The sequence below is a fragment of the Helicoverpa armigera genome, chromosome 20, assembly GCF_030705265.1.
Source record: "Helicoverpa armigera isolate CAAS_96S chromosome 20, ASM3070526v1, whole genome shotgun sequence".
NCBI classification, from domain to species: domain Eukaryota; kingdom Metazoa; phylum Arthropoda; class Insecta; order Lepidoptera; family Noctuidae; genus Helicoverpa; species Helicoverpa armigera.
In genome coordinates this window covers 7,953,083-7,972,937 of record NC_087139.1, presented here as the reverse complement: position 1 = coordinate 7,972,937, position 19,855 = coordinate 7,953,083, and the positions used below count along the sequence as shown (strand labels likewise).

Here is a 19,855-nt window from a genome sequence, read left to right as displayed (position 1 = left end):
GTTGCTGATAATGTTTAGCTTTGTTCAGTATTTATTCTCTTGAAGTAAGATGAAAACTTAAGGTAAAAAACAAATCGGTGCAATGTCTCGTGAGGTTCAACACAAATAAGCAGCATTCTTAATTACAAAACTAATGTTTGCCTCAGAAGCTAAAACTACTTTAAAGCAGAAAAATTAGAGAACTAAAAATAATTTAATTAGAGGTATAAACTTAATTTACAATTGTTCTCAAAAGAGTACATACATAGAGGACTCGATCGTAATACATAGAGATAATAATATGGAAATTATTTGCTTGATCCTACACGATGTTAATTTTATTGTACTTAATTGTATTCTTATCATTATCAACTAAGAAATGCTCTTCATTAAAATACCTATGTCCTATTTAAGTACCTAACAACAAAAGAAAACAAAATAAAGAGTCGCCACGCGATATCTAACAGTGAGAATTCAATCATTCTCCGCCCTCTTCTGATGACGTGTCCAGGCTAAATTTACTATACACTTACTTATTGACACGTTCCAAAAATACACTTCTTGGCAAAACTGAACGGGCGTTAACATCGCTATCAGCCGCATAATGCCCCAACTTACGCACATACATAACTGTAATATCATATGTATAGACGTATCCGTAACACTCGTATATTGGCTGGCTAAATAACTATAAACCAGTACGCAGTCGTGTATGGCTACTGCATACCTATTGATATAACCGCTGATGTTGTTCCTCATGGTATAGGGTCGGTTGCAACTCTTCAGTCGCGCGTTTTACGAGTCGATCCTACAGAGGGATCAATTTTATGTAAACCCTTTTTACTGTTTATTGAATCCCTAACAAAACGTTCGTCACGAGATAAACCCAGCTATCGGAATGTAATCGAAATTGCCAACTGTCACAATATGATACAAAACAAAATAGAGTGAGATCCTTCCAGTGACCGCTCTAGCGTAACCTTAACAGCTAGATTACATTGTTAAAGAACTATAAATACATCTAAGTGCCACAATGCTCAAACAGGAAGTATCAAATCACAATGATGATGGTAATACATGAAAAAAATAAAGCGCTCTTTCGTATCTATTACACGTGAATTCACGTCTCATCGTAAGTTAATTTTAGTTCACCTCGCGATCGTACCAGAATGGAAAGTTTCATACGAAATATGAGATCAACTAGAAATCTATGTTCTGGTAATTATTGATCGGGGATGAGTTTTCATACTTCCGACTCAAAGAAAAATTCTCCTCTCACAAAATGTAAGAAACTATGAGGTTCTAGTTGAATTAAAATTAACAGCCCAATATCAAATTTTTTTGGGACTAGAAAAATCTGCTACGCCACTATTGCATCATTTCTTAATGCAGCAATACTTGGGTATTGTCAGCAGGTTAATCGCCCAAAACTAACGCGCTTACGGTTCGGAATGAAAGGTTTCAAGCGTGTCATTATGCGCGCGTGTTATTTAGTTGTGTTGTACGGACTAACGGTAAAAAGGCGCCATTTACATTAGTTGTCCATTTGGCACAACTAACATAAGTATTACAGGTACGTACAACAGCTACCGACCGTTCCGCATCAACTACTGCACACCTAGAAGTGGCACTTGTGGCCTACGAAAAAACGATCAAATATTATTCCGGGAGTTTCATAAGCGTACTCCGAGTCTGCGATAACGTTCCAGTGAACGACGATCGTTTTGGAAATAAATTGATGTTACGTGACATTTAAAATGCTAATCTATTCTATTCGAAGAACAAAACTATTGACTACGATAACACTTAATGCATTGTGTGCATTCATATAGTTGAAATTATAATTCCAATTACACAATATATCGCTTTAAATTTTATTCTTATGTCCGTGTGTTCTATCTAGGTCTGTCTTATTGACTGTTGCAAATAAACTTCAGTAACGAAAAATAGCTTTCGATAATCGCAAGCAGGTAATAGCTAGAGTCCAATCTAACCAATGTCCATTATGTTTGTCTGCAGACTGCGTCTATTTCGAGACGTCGTCGACGTCTCCGTACCAGATCCGACGGATAGAGGAGCTGAACAAGACGCCGTCTGGGAACGTGGAAGCAAAAGTCATGTGCTTCTACAGGCGGCGAGACCTTCCAAATCCTCTTATACAGTTAGCTGATAAGCATCAAAGTAAGTAGCTTCGATTTATTTTGTAAACGACGATGATAACTAAAGGCTTAACTTAGATGTGGCTCGACATGTTTTCGAGATATACATATTTCTACTGAAAACAAACAAACATGGGGTTTCTTGATGTTTGTTTTTCTATCGCCAAATCTTGAATATCCATAAAATTAATCATCTAAACACTATTGACCGAATTGGTAAAGTAGTAGGTATAAGCCGAAATTGCTAAAGCTTATACAACTAAATTCAATCCATTACCACATTATACCATGTATGTATATGAACATCGAACACAAGGCTACTTATACAACGACAATATCCTTGGAGTCCAACTTTATAATAAGACATTGTTTTGATATTGATTTTCGGGATAGACCAGTCACGCACATCGACTGATGAAGACAGCAGTATTAGGTACTAGTTGTACGTTAATAATATTCTGCGGCGTCTGCGTCACGTGGACACATGTGGATTAACGCGTGTTTGATTCTTTTCTATTAATAGATTTATAAAGTATCCTCTATCGGAGCTTTATAAAGGATTACTCAGCGGGTGTCGGTGCTCGAACCTCCCAATCTCAACAATTCCACATCGTCTAGCCGTGTCTAACACACACGCACGATTCTGTAGATGCAAAAAGTAACATTTTGTGTGAAATGCTTCGAAACGTAAATTTTAGTGATCCACATGATTTTTATAAAAAAAATAGCCGAGGAATTGTCTTGTGTTACTTTTATTGCCATGCTGTATAGAATCGCAAATGGATTGAATGATTTCAACTTAGATTCAACTATTAAATAAGGTGAATTCCTTTCAATTCTCCATATAACCAGCAAGGAAAGCAATAAAAGATTTTATGTGATGCCAGCATTCTACTAACGCATAATAAAAAAGTCAATTACGGTTCCATTAAAATAACTCGATAGAACTCTTAGTGCACAAAGGGGTTACAAAAAAACTTTGGTGTCGTGTTTTAGTCAAAACCAGTCTACAATTTAACCGTTCACAGCCGTTTCCGAAATGTTGATAGAGATAATGATCGAGCTCGTAAACCCACTCGAATCGATCCACCGTCTCACCATACTAATATCATGAACAACAAGGGCTCACGCGATCGGACGGTTGCCTCGATACGCGAAGTAACTCGCGCTCCGAGTCCTTGGACAACATCTTTAATATTACCATCTAAATATTGATTCCATAACAATATTCATTGAATTTGTACATACTTGGTGTGCAGGACTTCAGCGTCCGGTAGTCTTCATTTATTTTTTTATCTGCAATTTTATACTTTAGTACAAAATATAGGTGGCTCAAACGTTTGAAACGACCTTCTTTTGAAGGCCATATCCGGAGTATTTCTGTATGGTCAATGTATGTCCTTCGACTCCCCGCCTCAACCTCACCACACAGACAAACAACACGTACCTAGTGGGAATGCATGTTGTGACCAAAGTTACAATAATTTCATTCTTCAATATTTATAATACTTCGGTTAACCAGATCAAGTTACGTATAGTTTCGATTAAGTGATTAGATAAGCACTAATTCAAGATTAGGTTCGCTAATGACATCACTCACATTAAAATTGTATATGCCAGTTGCCGTATTACTGTCCAAAATGTTATAATATGCTGATAAATTAATTATAAGTAGATAGAAGTTTAGGTTGCATTCTAAGTTAGTATACGTTTATTTGTGGAGTTATAAAAGACAAAAAAACTATAATATGAGTATGTATCAATTCATAAATGGCTGCTTATAAGTTAATATACCAAATATCCTTACCTATTAGCTCCTAGTATGAGTTTACTTCAGCATTCGAAAAATCTGAAAGACCGTGGCCGGTTATACAGAACATGCACTATGACCCAAGATCAGAGTACTGGAACGTAGACTGAGTCTTGAGCATAAACGTGGTAGAATATACAGGAAGGGAACCACCAAAGAAACAAAGGATGGATTGTGCGATAGACGATATGGCTGGAAATAATGTAATTGTGACATGACGTCAGATAGCACAATATGGAAGAAGACATGTCTGTTGCGCGAACCTTCAATAAAGTTGGGTAGAGACGGTTAACGATCATCAAAATCGATAAATGTTTCAACGAATGTTATTAAAAAAATTGCCAAATCCGAATGGATAGCTTCTTCCTTCATTTAATAATTTCTATTCTGTTCATGGTCAGTCTGTTGTAAAGTGGTCCAGTTGTGTCTCTAGGATGTAGAATCAAGGGCGTCTCGTAAAATTAATCGGAGGTGTCATAAAGACAGCGTTAAGTAAACGTCTCGGGAGCTTGGCTAGGAACGCGCCCCCAGCCGCGTGGTAATGACCCTGCAGGCGTGTGGTATGTAGTGGCCACAATGTAACCAACATTCTGTAGTCCTAACTTCATAAATTCCAGTAAAAACAATCATTTTTAGTAATTTTCAATATCTCGTTTTCATAACATAAATCAGCAAACTCGATGCATGTAATTAATGCTAAACTGACAATTATTATTTATGAATGCATTGACTATGGTGTCTTTTTATGAAATTGAAAATTGCCGTTAAAACAAGAACATAAATTAATCAAAATGGTGTCATCATAATATTAATTTGCTAATCTATAATAACGACATGCTGTGTAAGTCTTCGGCAAATTACTCTTTTGTACTGGTAATTCAATTCACAATTCTTTTAATTCAACATGAATATGTATTGAGTGAATGAATAATTGTTCAGCTTGTCGGTTACTTACACTGGCGCGACCGGTGGTCAGAGGGCTGGCTGCGCCGCGGTCGAGTTTTTAGACGATTACCAACGCCGGCGTAAAGAGGAGCAGTGGGTCAACTCTACACCACAACATCGCTGCAGTAGTTTTACTTTTCACATTCTTCTTATACAAAATAATTGTTCATGCAGGTCACCCAATGTTAATGAGTTTAATCACGTATTATTTTGTTAACCCTGAAGCCACGCCCGGGGTTTTCCGTTAGACATCGGGCGAATTTTCTGCTCTGCTGAAATGTACACAGAAGTTTTAGAATGGATATACATATTTTTGTATCAACTGATATAAAAAGAGGGGCCTATTATAACTTTAAATAAAAAAAAAAACTTCGTTACATCATAAAGTGAGTGAACCCACATTTTTTGTTTCACTCGTCATAAAACACTTGTGGTAGCTGTCTGGCCGAGCCGCGCCGCCTTGTGGGCACGCGCTTTGATTTACTGGTTGAAAACTACCTTCCATTTATACATAAATTATATCATGTAGATTTTTTGTTCAGGCTAATAAGTAAATTCAGAGTAAATCATGAAAACTCAGTATCCAAAAAATATGTCATTTAAATGTACGTCTGTTCATCGCAACAGCAACCTAGGTGTATTTTTAGTTGCTTTGTGTACAATGCAAGTCATTTTGAGGTAGAGCGAGTGTTATACTGTATTTGGTTCTCGAACAATCGAACGGATAAACAGAGTGCTTACATATCCGCCATTCGCAATTTCGCACATAGCAACACCGATCGGCAGGGTGGCTTTGTAAAGACCGAGTTTTGGGACAAAGATCGTGTGTTAATTCGGACCGCGTAGACCGGGGGCGCGGGCGGCCGGGGTTAGTAAACATAATCATGGCCTCCTCCCGCTGTACAATTCAGTAGCTAAATGGGAATGAAGAGTTGGCTCACCCGCACCCCGCCCCACCCCAGCACACTCTGTCTGCCGCCTCAACACCCACACGTCTTGTGACGCAGATGTTGAAATTGCTGAAAAGATGCTTATTTTTTCACACGTCGTAATGGAAATCTATTATTCCGTATACGGATTGGAATACCCTGCATCGCCTGAAAATTGCAGTTTTCGTGAAACATTTATAGAAACTGAAGTAAACTTAACTGGAAAAAGGCTACATGTAGATAAACAATACATAGATAAGGCTCGCTATACACCTTCCAATCACCTCTCACCTATCGCTTCTGCGATGAGCATCGAGTTTATGGAGGACCTGGGGACTACTTGGGATTGTTCCATAGTTGTCCTCTTACGCAATAAAAATAACACGGGAGACATCAATACTCCGTGACTTGTATTCTAAACTCCTTAACCGAATGGCCCCTCCCCGCGGGTGGTGCCCCCACGTATCGACCGTGGCGCCCTCATCTCGCAGGTACACGCAACACTTATCCCGGTTTTAATTGTCGCCACGCGCCGATGACCCTCGCCGACGACTTCGATACTAGACACCGTTACGCGGCCTGCTCACTGCCAACTCACTACTTATTCAAATATACGTAATACGTAATGGATACCTGCTTGCTTAATCGATAAAAGAATTATACCGCGTCTAATGTAATACTCGCACAACAGTTAATATTTTAATTTTAATCAAATTCCCAAAACTGAAGAGATTCTCAAATCGGATATTTATATGCTTTGTTATGTACACTTCCCAAACAGTCCCACTGTCACCAGGTTCATTATCTGAAAATCCGAAAATCTAAAAAGTTGACGCAACTTTGGAAAAATTTTGTAACTACACTCTGGTATTTGCCTGATAACTCAGGAGAAACAGAACGGAAAACAGAGTTTATATACAACGGCGAGTTTATTCCAGTGTTGGCTTCTATTTCAGCCGTAAACCTTTAAAACAATTAGATTCGAACGAATTCACCATAACACTATAAGGTCCGCCTATTGTGTCTGTTATTTTTGTATACTCACCAATATTTCTAGTACCGCGTCGGCTAGAAAGTTTTGGACCTATTTAGGTTCAATACTTTCTAGCTATTAAAGTTTTCACTAAAAACTATTTCGCAGTCCGAAATACTTTTTATGTTCATAAAATAGTAGCTAGATACATACATACATAATGTATGGTTTGGATATTAGCTATGCTTCACGGTTAAAGGCCAGCCGTGTGAATTCAGGACAGGTCAAACTAGTTAAAATATATAACATTTTATATAAAACTCGATTACAATTTTACACCACTTTACATAATTATTTCTTTATGTGCCTTCTTATATTACTACCAATATGTATGCCTGTCTGACATCCTCAACCCAGTTACCCGATAAGATTCTTAGTTAGACTGCTTTTCAGAAGCTTTTGAGTACCCGTAACGACAGTCAAGAGTCACAAACTATACATGACTTACGGGGAAACGCGTCATGTCAAGATTTTCTTAACTTTATCATCGATTGACCCGTGTGGCTGTAAGCTTCTTTTGGAGCCAAACTTTAAAAAATCTTGTTGCTACTACTGTCTTGTCAATTGAGTGTTTCACTACTTTTGAACTCTACGAATGTTAAGTCCATTCTGGCATTTTTGACTTAAAACAATTTAACGTTTGGCTTTTGGGGTTGATTGACGGTACATTATACTTTCTCAATTTACATTTTGTTTTGTCTCAATCCGATCTCAAAGTGGTGTGTGAGAAATAGCATCAAAAGCTTCGCACACGCCCAATTTCGTAGAGGAAGACTTAAGACTGCTTAATTAATTGCGAGTTGTTATTAGAAACTCGAAATATTTGGTTTGCTGACGCATGTAAAAGAATGTTTAAAAGCGTCTGGTTGATAACGAATCACAACTTTCTATTACGTAATCGAATTGTGTAATGGTTGCTTACACGAGTTGAGTCGATTACTGCAACATTGTTAAGACTGCTCGTTCAACCCCTGACTAAGCAATGAGTGATAGCGGAAAAACTTTTTCATCTTGTCAATATCTGCATGTCTCCAATAAAAAGGTCTACAGTATTCTTGTTGTAGTTTCAAATGCAACACCACAACTATGACGCATATTGGGACTAAATTATTTACAGCAAGTGATGATCGAAACGTTAAAAAAATCCTGAAAGTTTCTGTTCACCCAACCTTGAGAAATTTTTCGCCATTTATCCTAAAATCATTATTAAATCTGATGTTACTTCATATGATGCTACATTTAATAAAAAATAAAGAAAATTAAAAAATGATAACCCGCTATATTTACCGCTCCTAGGCGTAATGTAGTCGCGGCTTTAACAAACTGGCTAGTGTTTCTGTTTCGTTACTAAGCAAAATGTTGATGTTGCGATAAATTTTATCAACTATCACCAAATATTTCGACATTCGTTTCATTTATTAACAATATAATGGGTTTATGGGGTCAATGGACTTCAGGTGTAATATTATTGATAAAGTAAGGTTACAAACCTGCCATATTTTTCGTCGCGACGTAGACAGTTCAATTTTGGGGATGTCACTCAAAGAAATCAACCATTATGTTGGTAGATACCTAAAAGATAAACTGAAAAGATAACTTAGTACTGACCATCATACGTCGCTACCTGTTAGAGATGCTAATTCTCGATGTTCTTTTCAATCTCCTCATCGCAACACATATTTGGTCTACGCACATAATACTCCTTCAATGTCCAGTAAATACTTTGACTTACGCCCACGATTCACATAATCCTTGTGTGATGCAGTTGCAGTGTTTGTCTCATTTAGCATTATTATGATTACCATTTACCAGCCGCTACATGATCATGGTGTACTTTAATCCTTACTGAATGAACTGCCACCAGAGGGTTATGGTTTGCCCTTATGAAACTTTCTAGGGGCGTAAGTTCTTGTTTACAGATTCACTGTCCTGAATATCCGACCACACGACTCTACCTAACCCCTACCTGCTGCCAACAGGTTCGTTTGCCTTTACATTTGCACTAGTGCGTGATATTTCGCACTTTCTTAACACCGTTCAGCGTTCTATGATTTGTCACTAACGTGTACCTACACTGAGTTGACTAATCGTTCTTGTAAGTAAAGTCATAAAACAGTACAAACTGCTACCAGTTGCCGTATCGTCAACATAAATCTACCATAGATATAGCAAATGTTCCATAGAAACCGACTAACCTCTGAACGTTACGTACAATCTAAACTATGTCAGTAAGGGAAAGGACTGAGGAATCCGTAGTTAGCATGGTTCCCATGGGTGTTCTAATGAAAAGCACAAACAGCTTCACGCTCTGGCAAGTAACACCGTTGCGCGTGGTCCTGAAGGCGGTGACGTCACCAGCGACGGTGTCGGTGGCTGCGCACGGGCACGTGGACTCATGGAGGCCTCGGGCGCATCGAAAGTGAGACCGTGGCCGGCGGGCGGGAGGGGGGCACGGGGTCGATGACCTCCGCGCATCCGACCGATCCGCACTTGTACAAGATCGTCGCATTGTTTCAACATCCCATAGTTTACACTCTAGCGTCTTGCTCATTGAAACCACGCAGACTCGACAATATTTAAGACAGTACGCTGCCATATTTGGACAAACAACTTGACATTGCGTCGTTAAACCAACGAGATTTTGTTCAACACCGCGTCCCATAAACTAAGGTGGTTCTCGACTCTCACACGTTAATCAACGCCAACGTACTCCAGTTTTCCAACGAATCGTATCAAGTTTACGACAATAGTATTTAGAGAAAACAATAACGCATAATATGTTTTGTTAGTAGTGCGTTTCTTGTAATTATCGGGCGGAAGCGAGCAGGTGAAGCGAGTATCCGTTTCGTCGCTCTGCTGGTTCACTGCGAGCACACGTAGTGGCGCCGTGACATCGCATACCGCGACCTAACAGACACGTATCCTACTGCGTTTTTCGTCGTAACAGTTGGGACATTTATCTATCAGGAAACACAGAAAAAGTTTTAATACTAGGATTTTTTCAGAAAGTAGGAACCTATGCACAATATTGTCCATCGTGGGATAAGTTCTAACATCGTCATTCGACACAGATACACCTACAAGTAGAGAAGATTTTTTATTAGCTGAAAAGAAAGTTGATGTAATAATCATAAACATACACACTGATATTACTTAACTTGGAGCATAAAACTATCGCTTGTTTGACAAGAACAAACAATCCGCTCTAAACGTGTCTTTAGGCTAAATGGTCTGTATATTTTTTGCCACATATCATTTATTTAATGATTCCGCATAATATTTATGCTATGTCGATCGCTGACCGTTCAAGTAGTATTGCGTATGAGCCAAGGTCGTGCTTGAGGCTCTGCAGGTGCCGCCGTTAGCCGCTCCATTTGTCGAGTGGGTATCACACACGATATTATGTACTTGCACGAATTTATACATAAAACAAATAAGGCACTTTAATCTTACTGAGTGACTCACTGTCCGCGTCTCATGGTTTAATCGAATGTCCAAGTGAAGCTTGAACGCAATGAACTGATATCGTCTGGATCTCCTTACTGAACATTAAAAGAAGATTCTTCACCTTCAGAAAAGTAATTACATTAGTATATTTACAAATCATCTAAATAAGTAAAAATGCCCACAAATTGTTATCTAACTTGAGCATCTTCATAAATACAATAACATTAAAATCTTATTACAGCTATTCAAGCAAGGCAGTAAACTTAAGTTAATTTATTGGCCGACATCAAGTAGTTAGTTGGTGTTCGCCATACACAAGAAAAGATGTCGTTTTGGTTCCCAGCTCGACTAGTCTCGTTAATACCACTCTCCGTGTAGCCAGCCACACTCAAGCAATTAACGCCAAGCCAATTTTAAAAAGTGCTAGTTAATTATATTATTCCCTGAAATAGATACTAGGCCACGTTTTTTTGTTTGATAGTAGCTTAACTTTGGACCTCAATTTTTATAGCAGGTAGATGGTACATAATTTGAAATTGTACAAACGAATCAATTATCTGATTTTGCTGAATGTGTTTTATTGTCTCGTTTTCACGATAAACATAGCTTAAGCGACGAAAGATGAAACACTGGCCCTGGTTACTTAAAACCTGTCTGGAGAAGACTGTAAAATAACTTTTATTGGAAAGCTGGCAGGGATGCAGCTTGTGTTTATTGTTACAACAGCTCTGCCTATCCCAACTGATGATTCAACAAATGATTTGAAGGATTTCAATCACCTTTGTAATATCTTCCTTCCTGAAACAATACCAACTCGTTATCATACACTTATGTCATGAAATGATAATAATAAGTGTTCGCTGCGCGATCGTTAAAGTAAATAAATTGCTTATCTAACTAATTCATGTACAGGTCATCTCTGTAGGTATATTATTACTTTTTTCAGTATACTAATATCAAAAGTTATTTCATGTTTTTCATCGACTAGGTTAGTATATTAAGGTGAAAGCTGAGGTTGGTCTCCAGTCATATTTTTTACACCTTTAACCTGTTGACATCAACTACATACATCACACATTCAAACAATAACCATACTTGCCACGGAGAGTTCTTTTTTCCTGAATAAGACAAATGTCACTTCATCGCTAAACCTAAAATTGAGGCCACATGACTTTGTAATCATTATTGTACACTTAATTTGTGGATACTTAACACGGGACACCGTAGGTCACCGAGTTGGAAACCGTTAAGTCTGAGAAGTCGACGCGGCAATGAATATGTATTATCATTAGAACAATTTACTCGGTTCGTTCGCATACTTTGTCACTCATAACTGTATCCGCTATATTCCAATGAGCAATCCCAGTGACTTTATTTTTAAGATGACCAGATGAAAAATAGCTGTCTCTTAGCTATCGTTTTGATTTGTTTTCCATAATTTCCTGCGGCCCATGACTTAACATTCATCAAGTCCAATAAACATCATCCGTCGTTCTACAGCTGCAATACATTTTCGCAAGATTTTGTCACGACAATAACTATGGTTTAAAAATAATGATCTTGTGATATCTTGTCCTACGGTAACAACAAATGAAGCATTGATTTCGAGTGCAGTCTTTGTAGAAGAAAATTCTGAGCTTACATTTTTGTATACCTCGTCAAACAATCGTAACTACATTTTCGACTGCTATTAATGAACAATTAATTGAATCTTATCTTCCTTAGCATATGTAGAGTTTTTCTACATGATTGTCCGAACTTACATGTGTCTATGTCAAACCTTTGTTGAATAAAAATACATAAAAAATACTCTTTCGATCGAATCAGGTAAAGTATATTTCGTGTTACGCACTCATTATTAGGCACAGTAGAAAGCAAAGACCACTATCGATCGGAAACGGTGTGAATGAAATGCCAGCAGTATATCTGATGTACCTACGGTGTACCCTTTGCATCCCCCACTGAAGCCAATTTCTTTCATTCCGAACTGGATCACTTTCGGTAAAAGTTTTCTTAACTTCTTTGTTCCGTATTGCTTAGGTTGGTAAGGTTCCAAGTGTGCACGCCTAGTTGGCTACCTAGAACCTTGTTAAAGTGAGCCGACATCGTGTCATTAGAGGGCGTGAATATTTAAGTAGAGATGGCGGGAGCGGCCCGCGGTTTACTCCCATTCCCGCTTGGGTTATAGGACGGTTGGGATTACCTTCTCATTGAATTAATTCTGTTTGCTGATGAAAAAGGTGCCACCAAAACCGATTTTGAGAGTATGTATGAATCGCAACAATACCTGTATAGAATGCCTAGTGAACGAAATACAGGATGGAATTTGAAATCCAACTTTTCTCTAAAAATATTCTTCTAGCTTCAGAAAGCTTATGATCATCCGTCGTTAATCTCTTCTTTTTTTGTGTCGGCGCAGCATGTCTTCTTCTTCAATACTTTTCTGTCTGATGTCATCTTACCAGTAACATTCTTTCCAACCATATCGTCTTTCAGACAATTCATCCTTCGTCTCTTTGGTCCCATTCCTTCTGCATAGTTTTCTTATTGGGGTTATGACATAATGTTTGTTTACATTTCATCAATACGAATTAATTGTCCGTGTTCTGGTTAGTTCTCTCCTCGACCTAATTTTAAGTAAATATTTGCTATTTATAGTTGGTTTGGTGTTTTCCTCCCATCAAACTTAAACTGCGTAGGTTTGAGACCACCGACTGTGAGCTAATTTAAATGAAGGGGTGATCTAGATGTTAGTCTAATAAAACTACATTTGTTTTATAAAAATAACACCTGACCTCCCGCTGAATCACTTATTTGATTCTAATATTGATTATGTTTAACATTACGTATTGAAAAGAATAATAATTTGGCTAGCCATGAAGTACAAACAGTACCGTAGACAGCCACTTAAAAAACATGCTTGTGCATAAACAAAATCATGGTCCACTAGCTGTTTCTCGCGGTTATATCCGCGTACATGGATAAAATATAGCCTACGTAACTCGTGATATGAATCAAAACTTTATTCCGTGAACTTAAAAAGCCGTATAAACTTAGTTAGGTCTACTAAATACAAACAGAAAGCGAAGACCATTATGCTCCAATAGTGTAAATCGAGGTGTACCAATATTGTAACACAATAAAGCTCCGTCTACTGCCTAGTGTACTGCAACTGTTTACCCGTATTGGCCATATTGGTTAAATGATGCGGTAATAACGCCCTCGTAAACCTCGAGACGCTCTGCAAACTGCTCCCTACCACTGCCAGCAACCATCCGTAGCTTCATTATTATTATCTTTATTAATTGCTGCTTTTTATAAAAGTTTATTCATCTACTAGCTAAAGTTGGATTACAAGTTCTCCATGTGAGGGCATTGTCGTAATCTACCTTGGAACTTATTGAATATAAAATGATTGTGTATAGCCATTACTTTCCGTAGCGGTTTATAAAGAATCCTGATGAAGGTGTTAAACCAACATTTGTTCGGGCGTAAACCCTCGGACTGTTTGTACGGCTATGATACTTAGGTTTTCCTCTTCGCTCGCGGAGTTGGGTTTGTTTTAAATGTCGCTACATTTCGCTGTCAAAATCTCGCCCGATTCTATTGTTCACGCGCTTTGCGTTACGCAATCAAGAGGGGTCATTCAGTCCGCGCCCAAAAGTCGCACCCGCGAAGTGGAGAACAGTCATATCCTATCGATTTGTTAAGATGGCGTGCGCGGGAGGGTTACGGGGGGAGCATGAGGGTGACGCGGGGTGGTAAGGGTGGGCGCAGCCTCCGCGCGGCGCAGCGTGCAGCCTCGCTTGCACCTGCCCTGCCGTAACCACGACACACTAGCGACATCGCGCCGCACGACGTGTGTGACGCCTCTACACTGCCCACCACGTCATCGCATGACGCGAATCAACGAGACCCGACCACCTTGTCAGTTCACTAAACCGCCTCAAACTGGCAATTTGAATTGTTGCAGAGCAGAGATGACCAATTTCGAAAAAGTAGTTTTTTTATTTGAAACACCATTTTAGCAAATCATTGACCTTCATTAGCTATTAAGTTAATGCTCACCATAAAATATGTGATTTAAATCTTGACTGAATTCTTAACCTCAATAAGAGTTAACAAAAAAATCACCTTCCTACTAGAGAAATGAAAGTTATAACCGTCAGATAATACGTCAAAATATGATAGTTAATATTGAAAACAAGGTCCATTTATAGCGTGATAGTTGTCGTAGGTCGCGGCAATATTAAAGTGGTAAACAGTGTACGCGCACCTTTACCCGGGATCTCGAGTCGCGCCCTCGACGACCGCGGCGTCCCGGTCTCCGGTGGCCGACGCTCAGGCCGTCAAGGTCGCAGACAAGCCCTGGCACACTGGTACACATTCTAACTATACACTCTTATTACACCATTATGTACATACACCCTTTTTCACCTTATTATACATTAAACTTTTATGAGCTCTCATATACTTTCTGTACGCTTGAATAAGCAATTAAACCAACTTACAACTTTCACTTCAAAAATTAGTATTGGAAATTTTAATTTAACCAGTATACATGAAACAACTTATACGAGTTCCAAAACGAGTTTTGTATTCGATTGAAGAATACAATCAATACCCGTTCTTATAATCTGATCAATGTCAAAATGTTTAAATATTCTAAAGCGAATTGACGCACTTCTGTATTATAATGTAAATGAACAAAAAGTTTGTCTAGCCAAAAAGTAAGCTAATTCATTTTCAAAGTATGAGCATTAGTAGTATTAGTCGGTGTATTATAGAATTTTTATAGGAATCGTTTCCTCCGACTTTTGCGTACTTTCTGATGAAGTCTATCGTATGTACGTCTCAAATTAGTCAGAATAAGTTATTGCAATAAAATAACTTTTGATATATGTAGATTATTCTCAATGTATTGGCTAACAATGCTCTTTTTGCAATGCTTAACACCTATAAAAAGCATCTCTACCCAATGATGCTTGAAGTCTTAACTGATCATATCAAAAATGTATGAAAATGTGAATGCTTGTTTTGTTTTTCGGACAGCGTAACCCGGTAGCTTCTGGTTGCAATTAGTGCAACTAATGAACTAAATGCTCCGAAAATATTTTTGGAATCAGGAGGATCTAGTGTAATAATTTTTCAACTTTCGGTAACCAACAGACGCCCAGACGGATGAGCCCAAAAATTGTCATAAACTAATTCTTCGCTATTTTAACTTCGCCTTCTATATGTTATGGACCAAGTGATAAATTGGGCAGTATACATAATGCCCGGTCATTATGAATAATGCCCAATATGAGAGTGCAATTTGATAATAATTATTCAAACAATCAAATTGACCGGGCACTATACATATTGCCCGTGACCTTTTGGGCAAAGTTATTCAAACATATTTAATTTCATTTTTTTATTGTTATTGACATTTAACTTAAAATAAACTAAATATAACACATCCCATATCAATTGACAGAGCATAGAAGTAAGCATGCAACATGCAGCAAGCATGGCTTCTGTCACGGCTCCGGCGCTGCGGGGCTCCGGCGGTCCCATGCGAGCTTATCGTCGCAGATGGTTTTCACGCTCACCACCGCTCAGCCTCAGCCGCGGCGGCGAGCGCTGAAACTACCTGCGCCTCAGCTCGCAGGCCGCCTCGCCCCTCCGTGCCTACGCGGTTTTGAATTGCACTCTAGGGGTAGGGCAGACAAGACTACGTGGAGTCGGTTTTGCAGCGATTCGTTTTCGTCACTAAGTTCAGTTTTTAATACAATGTTTTGAATCCAAATTAAATTCTACCATAAAAAAAAAACGAGCCAAGAAAAATGAGATCAAGAAAAACGAGGCCGAGTTAGTAAATTAGATGACAATTGTCCAATTAATAATTTTGTGGCTAGACTTATAATTTCCCATTAAAATAGAACATATAATTTAAAACAATAATCATAAAATATGTAGCAAGTAACAGGATTTATTTATTAGAACAACTGCCACCCTCGCACCGCATAAAATATAGCTTTATTATCAAATTGCCCAACTATCATGTAGCAATATAATAATGCCCGTGCAATGTGATAAATAATGAAGTTAAGATAGTTATTAATCACTTGGCCCGATAAAGCTAGACATTATTCATAATGCTCGGGCATTATAAATAATGCCCGAATTAATCACATGGTCCATAACATATACATACGTCGTCAACTTCGGACTAATGAATTTCGGAATATGCTATTGACGATTTCATTAAGAGCTATATAACATTTACCTTGTAGCAATGTGGCATCAAAAACGGATGGTTTTCAGTGTTGTATGGGACTGAAAACAAAGAAAGCAGAGTTAGCAGAAACTGGTCATAGGATGACCACAGTGCTTTGCAGCTTTCAATCATTCCTGTGTTTCAAAACGAACACCTTATTTTCTATTTCCTCTTTTAACTTGTTCCGTTTTCGTACAGGACACGCTTGTATCTCGTTAAATCCGAACAGAGAAGTATGAAGTATACGAGAGTATTTACGTGCTTGTGTGTTCTGATCGGAAGACATAGTCTATCTTCCTTGTCGACTGGAAATTCGCGGCTTCGTCCTCTCATAAAGTTGTTTGCATTGTGGCCGGGCAGGCGCTCTTGCGCGATATCGCTGATAGATGCAATGTGGTAAGGCATCGTCCACGTCTGCTTCGTGTGTACTAAAGGGTACACACAAGGCAATACAAAAGCGCCCTTAGACTGGGAATGTATTTTTAATGTTAACGAAAAAATAACCTGGTCAACAGGTGTCCATGTGTTTCGATGTTTTAAAAATACATCTTTATCATGTTGACCGAATGTAATTATGCCTATTTAAAACAGTGCAGTAAACGATATGCTAACTTTTTGTTTGCTTTACAGTGGCCCAGTCAGAAGACTCACCAATCGCGATGAAACTCAAGAAAATATGCCTTAAGACGCCGGTAGGCGAGGAGCAAGCGGCACAAGCAGTCCTCGACCCTGCGCTAGGTGAGTCAAACTTGTGTTTCCAGCTGTAACCTGGCAACAATGTCACGGTCAAACGATGTACTGTAGACTTTTGTTACAAACTTCTGGATAGATGCGAAATCTTGTTCCTATTTGTGATGTAGAAAGTTAGGGACAGCGCACATTCAGGAGAAAACGGGGAATCAAGATTTTTGAACCGTTGACCCTTTGACCCTCTTGATTATAACAAAAGTATGTCATGGAGGCAACTTCTCCAAATCTAGTTTTGCTTTTATACGCCCATTGACGTCGTGTCCCTGCAGGTTAGTGCTTTGAATATTGCTTCAAGATAATTTTAAAATTATAGTCGTGCTACTTGTTGTCCCACGGCCGTTTAAGGCTATTCTTATGCAGAAAGTACACGTGTATTGATTATTCAATTCTTCATAACAAACCTTAATTAAAGTAGCATATTTAAGTATGATAGGACGTGCTCTAAATAATAGAGTCCTTGTTTAATGGCATGTATAATAGCTTCATACATTGGGCCAACGTTTTGCCGTCCCGTTGATTGAATTGTGCTTTTATTTCCCATCACGCCACGCATCGAGGCTATGATGTCATCGATTTAATTGCGGCGGCCACTTCATTACCTACCTATAAAAGCGACATTTATTTCAGTCTTCATCGAAATAAGCTTCAACGAGTCCGACATGGGTCGATCGATCAGTGGAAACTTTACGGCGTCGTTATCTTTTTATGTTGCGTTTTGATTTAATTTCCTTTTCAATGTCAAGTTTCGTTTTTACTAAGCGACGTCGCTAACTATTTCCTTTACTGCCATTTTATATATTTCGAGAGTGCAGCACCTCCGCGACCGACCAGAGTTCAGTATGCGTGACGGGTTACATCACATTTCTCTGTATACACCGGCCGCGTATGTGGTATATGAAGCGTTGCCTATGTGTAGGTACAGGGTAGACATTCGTGCACAGGTCGTTAATGGTACAACGTGGATCTGTTGTGTGGTACGCGGGTGGAATAACCTATAATTAGATGCGCGTACACCAATCCTCAGTCGAGGAACTCGTAGGTGTCGTTTACGTTACATCCGTTGATGTATTTGATGCAGGAACGCTGTCGAATCTGCGCAGACTATAACATCATTAAACAGTTTATTATATGCAATATATTTTTTTGTATCTTGAACGCTGCTTAGAATAGTATTTCTAGTAAGGAACTTGACCCACTTTGTCTAGCTAGAGTAGTCTCTCGACCTAAAAAGCTACTCTCTTATATTTTTGGTTGTATTATACTTTATAGTTGATTGTAATGTCTCAATATTTATTCTAAGGACTAGTGTAAAAACTCACGACATAGGTAACATACCTTCGGTAGAATACCTTTGTGTATCATTTTTTATTTGATTGGGTAGTAGGTAGTACTCCAATGCGAACTTTTGGATAATTAATTAGGCACCTACAACATTGTGCTAAAGTTGTTATTTCGTAATATGTAGTACCTTAACTCACACATGGCTTATTTTACCTAGCTCGTGTATAAATTGCAGCCGTACAAAGTGGGGGGTTTAGAGGGGTGGGTCTCGCGTATCGGGCGGCGTGATAAGTGACGACTATCCGTCAATGTGTTGCATAGGCGAACGTATGTGAGGTGGTGGTGTATCGGACAATAGGAGCTCGTCGGTGCAGTTTCGGCGGCGGAACGCGGGGTCGGCACGGGTGGTGGCGGAGGCGGCGTGTTTCTCCGGCGTGCGTGGCACTGCAGTTCTCCTCCACGGCCGGTAATTTGATTGGGCCCGAGCTGTCACCTATGCGCCGCAGTCGCCCGGCCGTCGCTCGCCGGCTATCGATTAGAGCCCCCGCCCCCTGCCCCCGCGCTGCCCGCGAACCGGATCTCGTCACGCCGCCATTGTATACCCGCGACGCTTAAACGCATTCGTTTCTCCCGATGCGAAAACGACGCATTCCTTCCGCGCGCCCTCCCGCCCCGCACCGGCCAGCCGCACTCCACACCGCGCGGCGCCACACAGGACCGACCGACCCTCTCATTACACTCTTACCACATTACCACTGCAAGCCCAACGCCGACCGCGTCAAGCGTGATCATTGATGACAATTGACACAGTTCAATGTGTCTGCATTACGCTTCACAAAGTTAGACTTAAAGTTACTACATTTTATGAAAAGGGTAAAATCTTCCTGCAGCAGAATAAATGCAGTTGCTTCAACTAAGCTTGAAGAGTAAATGATAAACGAATATATGAATTGCAATACTATCAACTTGTTGCTCTTACGTACCGTACTATGGCATGAAGTCTACTACGAGTAAATGACGTTGCAGTTGCAACAACGCTGCGCCCGCGCAGATCAACGTACTTATATTGTTGTGCAATTCAGTAATAGGTCCACTTGCATTGACGCCTTACTTAAACTAGTTTGCATGTAAATTATCCCTAACATTTGGGTTATATCTGCAACACTAGCCAATCGATCCAAGTGATCTCTCGTCCGACTGCAAGTCTACCAAGATTGATGATGTAGTCGAAGCAACTCACGATTTTATTTGTAAATATTA

The 19,855-nt window shown here is 39.2% G+C and overlaps 1 protein-coding gene across 3 annotated transcripts in view; it reads left to right on the top strand.

Annotated features, from left to right (window-relative positions):
• Positions 1-19,855, top strand: part of LOC110376432 (metastasis-associated protein MTA3) — a 42,157-nt gene that overhangs the window by 5,299 nt on the left and 17,003 nt on the right. For all 3 annotated transcript variants that reach the window (XM_064039851.1, XM_064039850.1, XM_064039852.1), the window contains exons 2-3: positions 1,999-2,160; positions 17,195-17,302. In XM_064039851.1, coding sequence (XP_063895921.1) covers positions 1,999-2,160; positions 17,195-17,302 — 270 coding nt within the window. The remainder of the gene's footprint in view (positions 1-1,998; positions 2,161-17,194; positions 17,303-19,855) is intronic.